Source organism: Oratosquilla oratoria, chromosome 9 (assembly GCF_046742065.1).
Source record: "Oratosquilla oratoria isolate Oo_2021 chromosome 9, ASM4674206v1, whole genome shotgun sequence".
NCBI lineage: Eukaryota > Metazoa > Arthropoda > Malacostraca > Stomatopoda > Squillidae > Oratosquilla > Oratosquilla oratoria.
In genome coordinates, this window is record NC_134785.1 from 28,395,137 (window position 1) to 28,410,048 (window position 14,912).

General features: G+C 42.1%; 1 protein-coding gene across 5 annotated transcripts in view; it reads left to right on the top strand.

Annotated features, from left to right (window-relative positions):
- Positions 1 to 14,912, top strand: part of LOC143028286 (retinol dehydrogenase 12-like) — a 48,531-nt gene that overhangs the window by 13,286 nt on the left and 20,333 nt on the right. For all 5 annotated transcript variants that reach the window (XM_076190150.1, XM_076190152.1, XM_076190153.1 and 2 more), the window contains 3 exons: positions 1,001 to 1,093; positions 8,877 to 9,001; positions 12,712 to 12,826. In XM_076190150.1, the coding sequence (XP_076046265.1) occupies positions 1,001 to 1,093; positions 8,877 to 9,001; positions 12,712 to 12,826 (333 nt within the window). The remainder of the gene's footprint in view (positions 1 to 1,000; positions 1,094 to 8,876; positions 9,002 to 12,711; positions 12,827 to 14,912) is intronic.

Sequence of the window (14,912 nt, forward strand, 5' to 3'; positions counted from 1 at the left end):
TAAAGTGTAATGAGAAATAAGACATCTGGGAATGGATGCTAAGAGGAGATTGTATGAAGGAGTGATTGTCCTGACAGCACTGTACAGGGCAGAAACATGGAACATAAGAGAAGAAGAGAGAAGGAGTTTGAATGTGTTTGAGATGAGGTGCCTGAGAAGTATGATAGGGATTATTAGGCTAGATAGAGTGAGAAATGAGGTGAGGAGGAGAACGGGGGTGGAAAGGGAGTTGGGAGATAGGGTTGATGAAATAGTATTGGGATAATTTGGACACATGGAAAGAATGAGTGAAGAGAGACTAGTGAAATAGGTGTGGGAGGAGTGAACATGAAGGATCAACCTAGGATGAGATGGATGGATGGGGTAAAAGGGGCTTTGGGAAAGAGGGGAATGTCTGTTAAGGAAGGAAGGAAGGGAGAGGACAGAAGACAGGTCTGAATGGAGAATGGTTGTATATGGATGATGTGATGCATGAGGTGGAATGGGTGGGGGTTGGGGGGGTGAGGGAGTATGTATGAGAAATAATTTGATGTAGCCTTAAGGGATTTCTCTCCGTCTTCTCCGTTTCTGCATGAGGGAATGGAGAGGGGGGTCACCAATTTAATGAAGTGGCCTTAATGTGGATGTGCTCTGTCTTGTGACACTGCTTTTGACCCAGGGCAGTGGGCGAGATGCAGGAATGACCCGTCATTCAGGAGGTGCCAAGATAAGAGGGTGGAGGGGAGTGGAATGTGATGGGAATGGAATGGGTGGGAGTGGTTTTTATGCCTTTGTTTTTTGGCTACTTCCCTTATAAAGGGGAAAAAGCCTTTGGTATATGTATTTGTGTGTGTGTGTGTATATATATATATATATATATATATAATATATATATATATATATATATATATATATATATATATATATATAATATATATATATATATATTTGATATATTTTATATTATATTTTATATTGTTATATTGATTACTTTTTGTGATTTACCACATGGACACATCAGGTATAGGAAAGGAAACTGCCCGAGACTTTGCCCTGCGAGGAGCAAGAGTAATTCTAGCATGCCGGAACCTGGAAAAGGCACAGAGAGTAGCAGGTATTGTACTGTGTATACTGTAACAAAGGATTACAAAGGCAAAGGATTACAAAGGCAAAGCATGCCGACAGGAGACCTTTTGATCCATATTTAGGTCGGATGCAAAAAAAAAAAAAAAAAAAAAAAAAAAAAAAAAAAATCATATTAATAATAAATTAAAACTTGTGTGAATGTTATTTGTTATTGTTTAATATTGTTTGATATTGTGGAAATAAAACCTGAAACTTTAGATGCTACCTGCCATTGCTGGTCCTGCAAACCAGAGAACATAGAGAATCATCTCTTTGCTGCCTATCTTCATAACTTATGAACCCTCTCACTACTTTCTGGAGGTGTAGTTTTGAGAGTTCTCCAGTATTGACTTTTTTCAGCTATATTTCCACCACTTTTATACACAAGGACAACTGACAACCAGCAGCTGTTTCCCTCCTATTACTATAATGAGCTGGTGACACTAGTACAACATAGACAACATTGCCACTCTTGTTGGAAAGAGTGGAAGGGCCCAAGGATTTTTGACTGTTGCTAGCCACTGTGGGGCTGTGGGTTTGCCAATACTGAAGGCTACAATTATCATTAATATTATTGTTACGAAGTAATGCAGCAAGACAGCACATCCACAGGAAGGCCCACTTCATTTAATCAATGACCCCTCCTTTCCGTCCCCTCGTACAGAAAAAGAGAAAATGAGGAGAAATCCATTTGGGCTGCGTCAGAATATCATTCACACTCTCTAACCCCCTTCCCCTATCCCCCACCCACTCCCTTCCATGCATCACAGTATCATATATATACAACCATTCTCCATGCGTCCCTATCTTCTGTCTTCCCCCTTCCTTGCTCAACAGACATCCCCCTCTTTCCCAATGCCCCTTTTACCCCCATCCATCCATCTCATCCTTGGTCACCCCCTCATATTTATCCCACCCACCTCTGCCGTCCACACTTCTATTACTAATCTTTCTTCACTCATTCTTTCCATGTGTCCAAATCATCACTACTCTTTCATCAACCCTATCTCCTAACTCCTTTTCCACCCCAGCTCTCCTCCTCACCTCATTTCTCACTCTATCCAGCCTAGTAACCTCCATCATACTTCTCAGGCATCTCATCTCAAACACATTTAAACTCTTCCTCTCTTCCTATTTTATATTCCATGTTTCTGCCCCATACAGTGCTGTCATCACAATCACCCCTTTATACAATCTCCTCTTAGCATCCATTCCCAAATGTCTATTTCTCATACTTTTTAATCCACCAAGGTATTTCTTTGCTTTCAGTCTACATTCTACCTCCACTCATCCCTTTCCCGCCACATGTGCCCTCAAGTATCTAAAGCTTTCCACTTCCCCCATTTTCTCTCCCTTAATTCCTTCCAATTTGCTGTCATCCTCTCCCTTTGCACATCTTGTCACCTTACTTTTCCCCCTTACAAGGGAGGTAGCCAAAGTCAAAGACATAAATCCATTCCCACCCATTTCATCCCAACATACTCCACTCCCGTTCACCACCCCTCCCTCCCTCATTTCTTGGCTCCTCCTGGATGACAGGTCATCCCTACATTTTGTCCACTACCCTGGGTCAGAAGCAGTGTAGCAAGACACAGCGAAATAAGGAAGTTGAAAATAATATTGGTAAAAGTAAGGTGACGAGATGTACAAGGGGAGAGGATGGCAGCAAAGTGGAAGTATTAAGGGAGAAAGACTGGAGGAAGTGAATAGCTTTAGATACTTTGGGTTACTTGTGGCGGGAAAGGGAGGAGTGGAGGTGGAGGTAGAATGTAGATAGAAGCAAGTAAGTGCTGTGGAGGATTAAAAAGTGTAATAAGAAATAGACATTTGAGAATGGATGCAAAGAGGAGATTGTATGAAGGAGTGATTGTACCAACAGCACTGTATGGGGCAGAAACATGGAAGAGAGGAGTTTGAATGTGCTTTAGATGAAATACCTGAGAAGTATGCTAAGGGTTACTAGGATGGATAGAGTGAGAAACAAGGAGGTGAGCAGGGTTGGAAAAGGAGTTGGAAGATAGTTGATGAAAGAGTATTGTGATGGTTTGGACACAGAATAAAGAAGGGTGTGGAGAGAGTGAACATGAGGGGGCAACCATGGATGGATGGGTAAAAGGGGCATTGGGAAGAGGGGAAGGTCTGTTGAGGAAAGGAGAAGAGAGAAGAGTGGAGAATGGTTGTGTATGGATGATGCTGTGATGCATGGAAGGTAGTGGGTGGGGGATGGGGGTGGGTGAGGGAGTATATGTGATTGATATTTTGATGCAACCCAAAAGGATTTCTCCCCATTTTCTCTCTTTCTGCATGAGGGGACAGAGAGGGGGGTCACCAATTAAATTAAGTGGCCTTGCTGTGGATGTACTGCATCTTGCTGCATTGCTTCTGACCCAGGGCATTGCAGGAGGTGCAGGGATGACCCATCATAGAGGAGGAGCCAAGAAAAGAGGGAGGGAGGGGTGGTGAATGGGAGTGGAGTATGTGGGAATGAAATGGATGAGAGTGAATTTATGCCTTTGACTGTGGTTACCTCTCCTGTAAGGGGGAAAGCCCTTGGTATACGTATGTGTGTATAAAAGAGTGGAGTTGTCTTGTCCTTGGGCAAATCAGTCCATGGAAGAGCAGCAACTTGGTCTGGTAATGGGCAGTGCAATCCTTTCCCTACTTTGTGGCTTAGATATTGGAGTTCCTGGGAGCTGGCATGCAGTCCATGGTACTGTAAAGAAGCAAACAGCCTCCATAGAGACTGCAGGTGTTCTTCCCATGTTGCAGTAGCCACCAGCAAGTTGTCAAGGTGGGCGTAGATACAGGTGTGAAATATGTCTTAAAGAACAGCTCTTATCAGGCAGAAGCATCTAGGGGTGTTGACCATACTGAAGGCATGACTACAAAGTGGAACAACGTGCTGTGTGTCTTGAAGGCTGTTAGGTGCTTGGTTTTTGGGATGAGAGGTATCTACCAATAACCCATGGTTAAATCTACCTTGGATATATTATGGGCTCCTGAGAGCTCAGAAAATATGCCTAATGCATTACCTACCCATTCAGCATTGACCTTGGTCAGGGTATTGAGCTGTTGGCAGTCCAGGCAGAAGCTGTGTGTTCTGTCCTTATTTCTCACAGTCAGTAGGGGTGAGCAGTAAGGGGAGGAAGAGAGCTTTGAGCTCAAAGATTCCCATCTCGATCCACTGTTGGGGGTCCCAATGGAGATATGACTTGAGGGTTGAAGGAATAGGATAAGTGTGGTGGTTGATTAGCTCCATGTGATGCTTGGTGGTGGGCAGTCCAGGCAAATAGAAAAGACTTTGGCATTCTGCTGTAGAAGCTTTTGAAGGTCAGACTGCTGTCATACCAAGAGTGCAGGCAAGATGTGATAGCCTTCCCAGGTTTGAGTTTGATGGGAAGGGTTTTGCAAGTCTCCATCTCCAGGGGCCTTCCATGTCATGGGGATGGTGGAAAAGACTACATTGACAGGGTCTGATGTGAAGGCGGTGTCATCAGTGAACCACTGAGGACAACTGCCTAACACCATGGTATTTGTTAATTCCTCCCAATCTTATTCTTTAAAGAGTTACTTCAACCTTAAGTAATGTCTTGCCAATATCGAGTCTCCCTTGCCTGTGTGATTCATTCCTTGGCTCTATTTCCTCATTTTCCAGCTGAAATTCAGTTGTTACATGATCACTTTTTCCTATGGGGCAAAGGTAGTTTAGGGAGCTGATAATGTCTGGCTCTTTGGTTATTAACAGATGTAATCATGTGGGAATGTCATCTTTTACCCAAGTCACTTCCTTTACTCACTGGATCAATGTGTTCTCCATTGCTATACTCAACAGAGTATTTCCCCAGGAATGTGCTTTGCCACTTAACCACTTCAGTACGACTCAAATTCTCGCATGTAAAATTGGCTGCCATATGTAATTTGCATCACACTACTCGCATTATGAAATATAAAGTCACTGCTGTATTACTGTCTTTTTTACTCTGAGTAATAATAAACACAGAAAACATGATCAAACCAGTTCACAGAATCTGGGATAACTCATGAACAACTACAAAAAATATAATCAAGACGCCAATGCCAGCATTCTTGTGTACCCACCCACACCCCATGATGCCTATGTAGGTGTCATCATACCAAAGTGGTTAATCCCATTCCTCTCAGTTGACCTCATGCCAATTAAAATCTCCTATAAGGACTAAATTGTTATTTTGTTTAATAGTTTTCTTGAGAGTTGTGTCCAACATTTCTTGATGTTCAGCTTCATTCCAAGATTTTGTCTTGGGGGAGGGTGGGTATATGCCACCATGAAGTCTCCTTTATTCTGCCCTTTAGTTCTAATTTTCAAATAGATTGCTTCAGATGTGCCTTCACTCAGATATCTTCCACCTTTGTCTCTTCTCACAGCAACCATTACCCCTCCATCCATTTTATCTAATGTCTCTTCTCCAGAATATGTATCTTATACTCCACAAGTGTAGGTCAGCATTTTTTGGGAGCTTGGTCTTCACAAAACACAAAATATCAGTCTCATTTATCTCCAAAATGGCTAATAGTAAACCATGTACATTAGTATAGGCTACTTAAAGATTTCTTGTGGTGTATCCTGTGCAATACTGCCCTCCTGTCTTTTTTAGAAACCATTTCCTCACATATTGATTGACGATTCAAAAAAAAAATCTTCCATCTTCATGTTATTTCATACTTTGTCTTCTTGTAAGAGGTTATGTGCCCACATTCCTTTTCATTTGCATCTTTCGTAATCCAAATATTTTTTAACTTTTCCTCTTGTGCTAGCTTCCAACACTTGTAGATTACTTTATTTGCTAGGGCTTGTGACTTGAAATTTATTTTCATTGGACATGAACAATTCCACATGGACCAACCTAACCTAAACATGTTAGCAATCTTATCTGTTACATCTGAGTCATTCCCCAGAATCAGAGGTAATTTCCCTTACCTTTTGCATCTCCTGTTCATGGCACACCTTCCATGAGGTGACAAGGTCTTCTAGCCAGCCAAAGAGTATGACACATCTAGTCATGTCAACTACATCTCTGACAAGTGTGTGTACCTAGTTGTATCTTACAGGAAGGGAAGCTATGCTCGTGGTGTCCTGTCTTTATATCTCACAGTATCTAGGTTGCTCTTAAATTCATGTGGTTTTTGTGTACACTATTGTTTTGTCCAGTTTACTCCAGATGTCTACCACTCTGTGTGGAAAACTGTATTTTTTCAGGTCTCTTCTATAACTATCCTTTTTTTTTTTTTTTTTCCATGTCTTATGTTTTTCTTGTCCCAATTAAGTAAGTCCTCTCTATCAAGGACGTCTGTGCCTTTCATGATTCAGTAGATGGTCAGTAGGTCACTTCTCTCTCTTCTTTGTTCCAAAGTTAGTAATTCCAATTTAGCCAGTCTCTTCACATATGACCGGTTTGAAAGTGCTGGGGCCATTTTTATGGTTGCTCTCTGGATTCTTTCAATTTTCTTTATATTCTTTTTGGTACTGGGTGACCATAGTGTTGTAGCATACTCTAGTCTAGGCCTTATTAGTGTGACTAATATTTTTTTTAACAGTTTTTTGTCTAAATAAGTAAGTCACTTTTATTGATCTTAGCAAGTTGTAGGATTCTCCAACAATTTTGTTTATCGGAGGACAAGTCATTTGAGATGATTACTCCCAGGTTGTTTTCAGATCCCACTTTCTTCACTTCCTTTGTTCCAATATTGTCCTGATATTCATTTTTTACTTTTTCTGAACTCCATTATGCTTTATTTCTTAATGTTGAAATCTGTTCCCACTTCTGACTCCATTTCCAAACCTTGTTTAGGTCTCTCTGTAGTTATTCGCAATCTGTTAGCTGTTTCAGTTTTCACTTTCCTCAAAGATTTAGCATCATCTTCAAAGAAGCTCGTGTAATATTCCACATCTTCATCCATGTCATTCACATAAATAGCAAACATTATTGGAGCCAACACTGATCCCTGTGGAACTCCACTAATCACCTCCTCCCAACCTGAACACTTTTCTCTGAGCACTACTCTTATTTTTCTACCATGCAGGAAATCCTACATCCAGTTTAGTAGGTTACCTTGTATTCCTCCTATGTTTTCGATTTATTTATTTATTTATTTTATTTTATTTTATTATTTTTTTTTTTTCCCATAATTTTCTGTGTGGTACTTTGTCAAAGGCATTTTGCAGGTGTGTATGTACTCCCATCCCACACCTAGCTAAGACCCAATTTATTGATCCTCCCACCTTGCTTACCCCTAGTACAGTATTTCCATGGCTCATCCATCTGATATGTACACAGATCATGAAACAATCATATCTAATTGGACACCCATAGTTCTCCAGGCATCCTTGGATACCATCACAGAAGAGAAATCATTCCTAAGACACACAACAATGCCACCATCATTCCTGTTATGAAGCCATCACTCAGCCCTAAAACAGTGCTAGAACAGAACTGACCTGGCAATAGATGCTAAGTAGCTAAGATGTACATACATACATATACCAAGGCTTTTTCCCTCTTTCAAGGGAGGTAGCCAAAAAGGGAAAGGCATAAAAAACACTCCCACCCATTTCATCCCTAAATACACTCCACACCCCTCCCACCCTCCCTCTCATCTGAGCACCTCCTGGATGACGGGTCATCCCTGCACCTTGCCCACCGCCCTGGGTCAGAAGCAGTGTCGCAAGACACAGCACATCCACAGCAAGGCCGCTTCATTTAATCGGCGACCCCCCCTCTCCGTCCCCCCTTGCATATAAGTAGAGGACGGGGAGAAATCCCTTCGGGCTGCGTCAAAATTTACTCACACATACTACCCCACCCCATTCCTCCCCATGCAATCACATCATCATCCATATACAACCATTCTCCACTCGCCTCTGTCTTCCGTCCTCTCCCTTCCTTCCTCAACAGACATTCCCCTCTTCCCCAAAGCCCCCTTCACCCCATCCATCCACCTCATCCTAGGACGTCCCCTCATGTTCACTCCCTCTACATCTGCCTTCCATACCTCTTTTACTAGTCTTTCTTCACTCATTCTTTCCATGTGTCCAAACCATCCTAATATTCTTTCATCAACCCCATCTCCCAGCTCCTTTTTCACCCCTGTTCTCCTCCTCACCTCCTCATTTCTCACTCTATCTAGCCTAGTAACCCCCACCATACTTCTCAGACACCTCATCTCAAACACATTCAAACTCCTTCTCTCTTCTTCTCTTATGTTCCACGTTTCTGCCCCATACAGTGCTGTTGGCACAATCACTCCTTCATACAGTCTCCTCTTTGCATCCATTCCTAAATGTCTATTCCTCATTACACTCTTTAATCCACCAAGGCATTTACTCGCTTCTCTCAATCTACATTCTACCTCCACCTTCACTCCACCTTTTCCTACTACACTTGCACCCAAGTATCTAAAACTATCCACTTCCTCCAGTCGCTCTCCCTTAATGTTCACTTCCAGTCTACTGCCACTTTCACCCCTTGTACATCTCATCACCTTACTTTTACCCACATTTATCTTTAGCTTTCTTCTATCACACATATCACTACAAATAACAAAGAATGCATTATCTTACATATTCTACACTCGTTCATTCTAGACAACTCCATAAAATCTCTTTTGAGTGACCTATGGATTGGTCTTTTAAGTTATGACCAGTTTCTTAGGTGCCACATAACTTCTGCAAGAGAAAATTGAGGTAATGAATTAATGGAATTGATCAATTTATTTTTTATTTATTTACTTAACAGATGATATCATAAATACCACTGGGAATGGATTTGTTGTTGTGAGAAAATTAGATACTTCAGACCTGGCATCTGTGAGGGCTTTTGCTGAAGAATATAAGAAGACAGAAAAGGACTTGCATATTCTCGTGAGTATTACCTAAGAAAAGTTCTTTTATGGAAGAGATTGGACATTTAATTATTTTGTAACAACACATTTGATCTAACCTATTTCTTTTTTCATGAATACAGTTGGCCCTCAATTTAATGGATCCTTAGATAACAGATTTTGGAGGCAGTGGACAAAATCCGGTGGCTCAGAATAGATTTACAAGTCCCCCCACTATACAATCACAGTATATCAAGAACCTATCTTTAAAAATCCTTAGTAAATTTGATATTACATACATACATATACCAAGGCTTTTTCCTCCTTACAAAGGAGGTAGCCAAAAAGAAAAAGGCATAAAATCATTCCCACCCATTCCATCTCTAAATACACTCCACTCCCCTCCACCCTCCCTCCCATCTTAGCACCTCCTGGATGACGGGTCATCCCTGCACCTTGTCCACTGCCCTGGGTCAGAGGCAGTATCGCAAGGCACAGCACAAGGCTCAGCGCAAGGCACAGCACATCCACAGCAATATATTATAGTAATATATTGAATTTATCATATTTATTGGACGGAGAGGGGGGTTGCCGATTTAATGAAGCGGCCTTGCTGTGGATGTGCTGTGTCCTGTGACACTGCTTCTGACCCAGGGCAGTGGACAGGGTGCAGGGATGACCCGTCATCTAGGAGGTGCTAAGATGGGAGGGAGGGTGGAGGGGTGTGGAGTGTTTTCGGGGATGAAATGGGTGGTAAGGGGGAAAAAAGCCTTGGTATATGTATGTATGTATTGGACAAATATATGTCCCCCCTTTTGTTCATCAAATCAAGGAATGGGTGTATACCAAAGGCCTTTTCTTATTGGAGGGGTGACTGATCAAAGTACATAACATAATCAACAAAAATCCCACACAACCTCCCTTGGGTTTTATTTGTTCATGATGCAGAAAGGTGAGGGACAAGATTGGAGAGTGTATTTACTTGACTGCTGTATACAGAAAAGGTGCTGATGGACAGATGTTAATGGAAGAGGTAGTATTCAACAGCTCTCTAAAATTTAGAGCTGTTGAATGTGGAAGTGGATTGGTGGTAGCTGTGGGAGTTGCTAAGAAAATTATGGTGATGGGAGGGGAATATGGAGGAGAAATAAGAAAAGATGAGGTACAAGTAGCTTTGATTAAATGAAGCAGCCTTGCTGTGGATGTGCTGTGTCTTGCTGCATTGCTTCTGACCCAGGGAAGTGGGTGAGATGCAGGGATGACCTATCATCTGGGGGGAGCCAAGAAAAGGGGATGGGATGGTGAATGGGAGTGGAGTATGTGGGGATGAAATGGGTGGGAGTGGATGTATGCCTTTGACTTAGACTACCTTCCTTGTAAGGGGGAAAAAGCCCTTGATATATGTATATATGTATGTATGTACAAATAATTTTGAAAATGATGATAGCAGCTAAGGCACCTGGGATAGATGGGTGTCGGGAGAAGTGTCTGATGAAGGGAGGTACAGCAATAGCTAGCAAGTTTTTTTAACGTGTGTCTAAGGGTGGGTAGAGTGCTGGAGGACAAGAGAAGTGCCTGTATAGTTCCACTTTACAAGGGAAAAGGGGACAAATGTGATTTTATTAGTTTTAGAGAGAGTTTAAGTGTAGTTGGGAAGGTTTGGGAGGGTTTAAATTGAGAGGATTAGAAGAATAACAGGAATAATTGGTAAGGAACAGTGTGAGTTTAGGAAAGGTAGAGGTTGTGACTTGGATCAGATTTTTGTGGTAAGGCTAATATGTGAGAAAGCTTTAGGAAAAGATAAGGATGTTTTTTTGGGCCTTTATGGATTTGGAAAAGGTTTATAACAGGGTAGACAGGAATGCATTGTGGGAGGTTTTGTAGATATATGGGATTGGGGAAAAGATGTTAAGGGCAGTCAAGAGTTTTTACAAGATTGACTGAGTAAAGAAAGATTGAATGAGTGAAGAAAGATTAGTAAAAGAAGTGTGGAAGGCAGAGGTGGAAGGAGTGAATATGAGGGGGCATCCTAGGATGAGATGGATGGATGGGGTGAAAGGGGCATTACAAAAGAGAGGAATCTCTGTAGAGGAAGGACGGGAGAGGACAGAAGATAGGGGTGAATGGAGAGGGGTTGTGTATAGATGATGCTGTGATGCATAAGGGGGAGTGGGTGGGGGATGGGGAGTGAGGAACTCTGCATGAGAAAAAATTTGACGCAGCCCAAAGAGATTTCTCCCCGTCTTCTTCTTTTCTGCATGAGGGGACAGAGGGGGGGGGGGGTCGCCGAATTTATGAAGCGGCCTTGCTGTGGATGTGCTGTGTCTTGCGACACTGCTTCTGACCCAGGGCAGTGGACAGGATACAGGGATGACCCGTCATCCAGGAGGTGCCAAGATAAGAGGGAGGGAGGAGGGTGGAGGGGAGTGGAATATATAGGAAATGGAATGGGTAGGAGTGGTTTCTATGCCTTTTTCTTTTTGGCTACCCCCCATGTAGGGGAAAAAAGCCTTTGGTATATGTATGTATGTACCTAGACTCAAATTCATGTACAGTCCCAACGTAACCTCTTCAATACAAGTCAAATTCTCGCACACAGCGTCAGATGCCTGAGGAATGATAATTGATGCGTCACAATACTTGTTATAAAGTATCAAGTCATTGCTGTATTCCTCATTCTCTTTCACTGAGTAATGATAAAAACAGAAGACATGTTCAAGCCAGTTCACAGAATTCAGGGGTCACTCAGCCACAACTACAAAATGAATATAATCAAGACACTGACACTGGTATCCTTATATACCCACTTCCTCATCATGACACCTATAAGTGTCATCATATGGAAGAGGTTAATTTGTATTTTTGATTTCCAATGATCATATTTAGATTTGAAATTGTGTATTGTTTGAGCATAGGCTATATCACCTTCTAAGCTGTTCCACATATTTATGCATGTATATGGGAAACTATTTCTTCACATCCTTTCAACATGTAGTCTTTCTTAATTTACTTCCATGACCTCTTAAGGCCCTCCCATCTTGAATCAGGAGATCTCTTCTATCAATGCAATCTATTCCTTTAGTGACCTGAACACTGTAATCATGATACCCCTTTCAGTTCAGTCTTTCAAAGTTGGTAGACCCATACTTTTAGTCTTTCCTCGTGTAGTTTATCTGCCAGGCTGGGGACCAGTTTGGTTGCTGCCCTTTGTATACTAGTCGATTTGTATGTGTAACTTTGCTTCCTCAATATATGTGGTAAAGGAGACCTGCATGTTTCTATACACTTCCACCATCTTTTGTTGCTATTATTAGGCTCTGTGAATCCTGGGGTTTGTATTTGAATGACATCGTTTGGAGCCAATTAAAGTAGCCCAAGATATTTGTTACAATATGTATATATACATATTTATTATAGCTCATTGTCAGGTGAACACAGATTTGTAAGATATAGTAATGGAATTGTTCATTGTGCATGGATTTGCAGTGAAATATGAGTAGCAAATCATGAACGTCCAGGGTCAGCATATACTCAAAAAGAAGGAAGTGGCAATTACTGGTATCTAATGATAGTCAAGCTGGAGTCTTCAAAACCTAACAAGTCAAGTTTTGTAAGAAGGTTCTGGTTCGTTGCCAAGCGAGGACAGGTGACTGCCTCATCCAAGGGGTTATTGATTTTTTTTTTTTAATTATGAGGATAAGATAACTGCCATTTATTCTAATGATTATTTTCCGTTTTGCTTGTTTTTAGGTAAACAATGCAGGCATAGGAGGGTCCCCAACTAAACAAGTTACAGGTGATGGATTGGAGAGGACTATGGCCACCAACCACTATGGACATTTTCTTCTTACAAATCTATTATCAGGTAAATTTAGGGTGTCTGCTAGCATTCAAAATTTTAAAAGAAAGTTTTGCATTAAAAGATTTCACCACAGACTATTCATTCTTTCCATTTGCTACCCCAACACAAGCTCTACTACTCACATGTAAAATTTTTGACTGCTAGATAGAGTGAGAAATGAGGAGTTGAGGAGAACAGGGGTGGAAAGGGAGCTGGGAGATAGGGTTGATAAAAGAGTATTAGGATGGTTTGGACACATGGAAAGAATGAGTAAAGAAAGATTAGTAAAAGAGGTGTGGAAGGCAGAGGTGGAAGGAGTGAATATGAGGGGGCTTCCTAGGATGAGATGGATGGATGGGGTGAAAGGGGCATTACATAAGAGAGGAATGTCTGTTGAGGAAGGACAGGAGAGGACAGAAGATAGGGGTAAATGGAGAAGGGTTGTGTATGGATGATGCTGTGTTGCATAAGGGGGAAGTGGGTGGGGGATGGGGGGTGAGGAAGTATATATGAGAAAAAATTTGACGCAGCCCGAAGAGATTTCTCCCCGTCTTCTCCTTTTCTGCATGGGGGGATGGAGAGGGGGGTTGCCAAATTTATGAAGTGGCCTTGCTGTGGATGTGCTGTGCCTTGCGACACTGCTTCTGACCCAGAGCAGTGGACAGGATGCAGGGATGACCCGTCATCCAGGAGGTGCCAAGATAAGAGGGAGGGAGGAGGGTGGAGGGGAGTGGAATATGTAGGAAATGGAATGGGTGGGAGTGGTTTCTATGCCTTTTTCTTTTTGGTTACCCCCCATGTAAGGGGGAAAAAGCCTTTGGTATATGTATGTATGTAATTCCCCTGATCTTATACATCTGTAATATATCCCATGATAACCCCCCCCCCCCCCCGTCAGTCCTTTCATATGTCTTCTCTTAGTCCATAAAAAAAAAAAAAAAACCCTCCCATCCTTATTTAAGAGATCTCTTCTGCTGTCACTGCAAAGCTATACCCTTTAGTGACCTGAATACTCTAATTGTATCACCTCTTTGAAGTCTCTTCAATCTTACAAAATTGGCAGTCTTTCCTCGTATGGTTTATATGCTAGGCTGGGGATCAGTTTGGTTGATGTCTTTTGTATTCTCTCTATCTTGCTTATATCCTTCACTGTGAGGACCATACCAATGACACATATTTCAGTCTTGGATGGATCAGGGTTTCAATAAGTTTTTTCATAATTTCTTCATCCATGTTGGGAATGGATGCTAAGAGGAGATTGTATAAAGGAGTGATTGTGCTGCCACCTCTGTATGGGCCAGAAACATGTAACATAAGAGAGGAGGAGTTTGAATGTGTTTGAGATGAGGTACCTGAGAAGTATGATAAGGATTACTAGGTTGGATAGAGTGAAAAATGAGGAGGTGAGGAGGAGAGCAGGTGGGTGGAAAGGGACTTGGGAGATAGGGTTGATGAAAGAGTACTGGGATGGTTTGGACACATGGAAAGAATGAGTGAAGAAAGACTAGTAAAAGAGGTTTGGAAGGCAGAGGTGAAGGAGTGAATATGAGGGGGTGACCTAGGATGAGATGGAGGGATGAAGTAAAAGGGGCATTGGGAAAGGTCTGTTGAGGAAGGACGGGAGAAGACAGAAGATAGGGGTGAATGGCAAGTGGTTTTGTATGGATGATGCTGTGATGCATGGAAGGGAGTGGGTTGGGGATGGGGGTTGAGGGAATACGTGTGAATGATATTTTGATGCATGAGGGAACAGAGGGGAGTGGGGTTGCTGATTAAATAAAATGGCCTTACTGTAGATGTGCTCCGTCTTTCTACACTACTTCTGACCCACGGCAGTGGGCGAGATGCATGGATGACCCAGGAAGACCCAAGATAAGAGTGAGAGAGGGGGATGATTAGGAGTGGAGTATGTGGGGATGGGATGGCTGGTAGTAGATTTTATGCCTTTGTTTTTTGGCTACCTCCCTTGTAAGGGGGAAACAGCCATTGGTATATGTATGTATGTAGTGAAAAGCCACAAGCCACATTAATTTTCTGCAGCAGTCTGTACATCTCTCCCACAATACTGCTGATATGTCTTTCAGGTGACAGGATTTCTTTTATCAATACT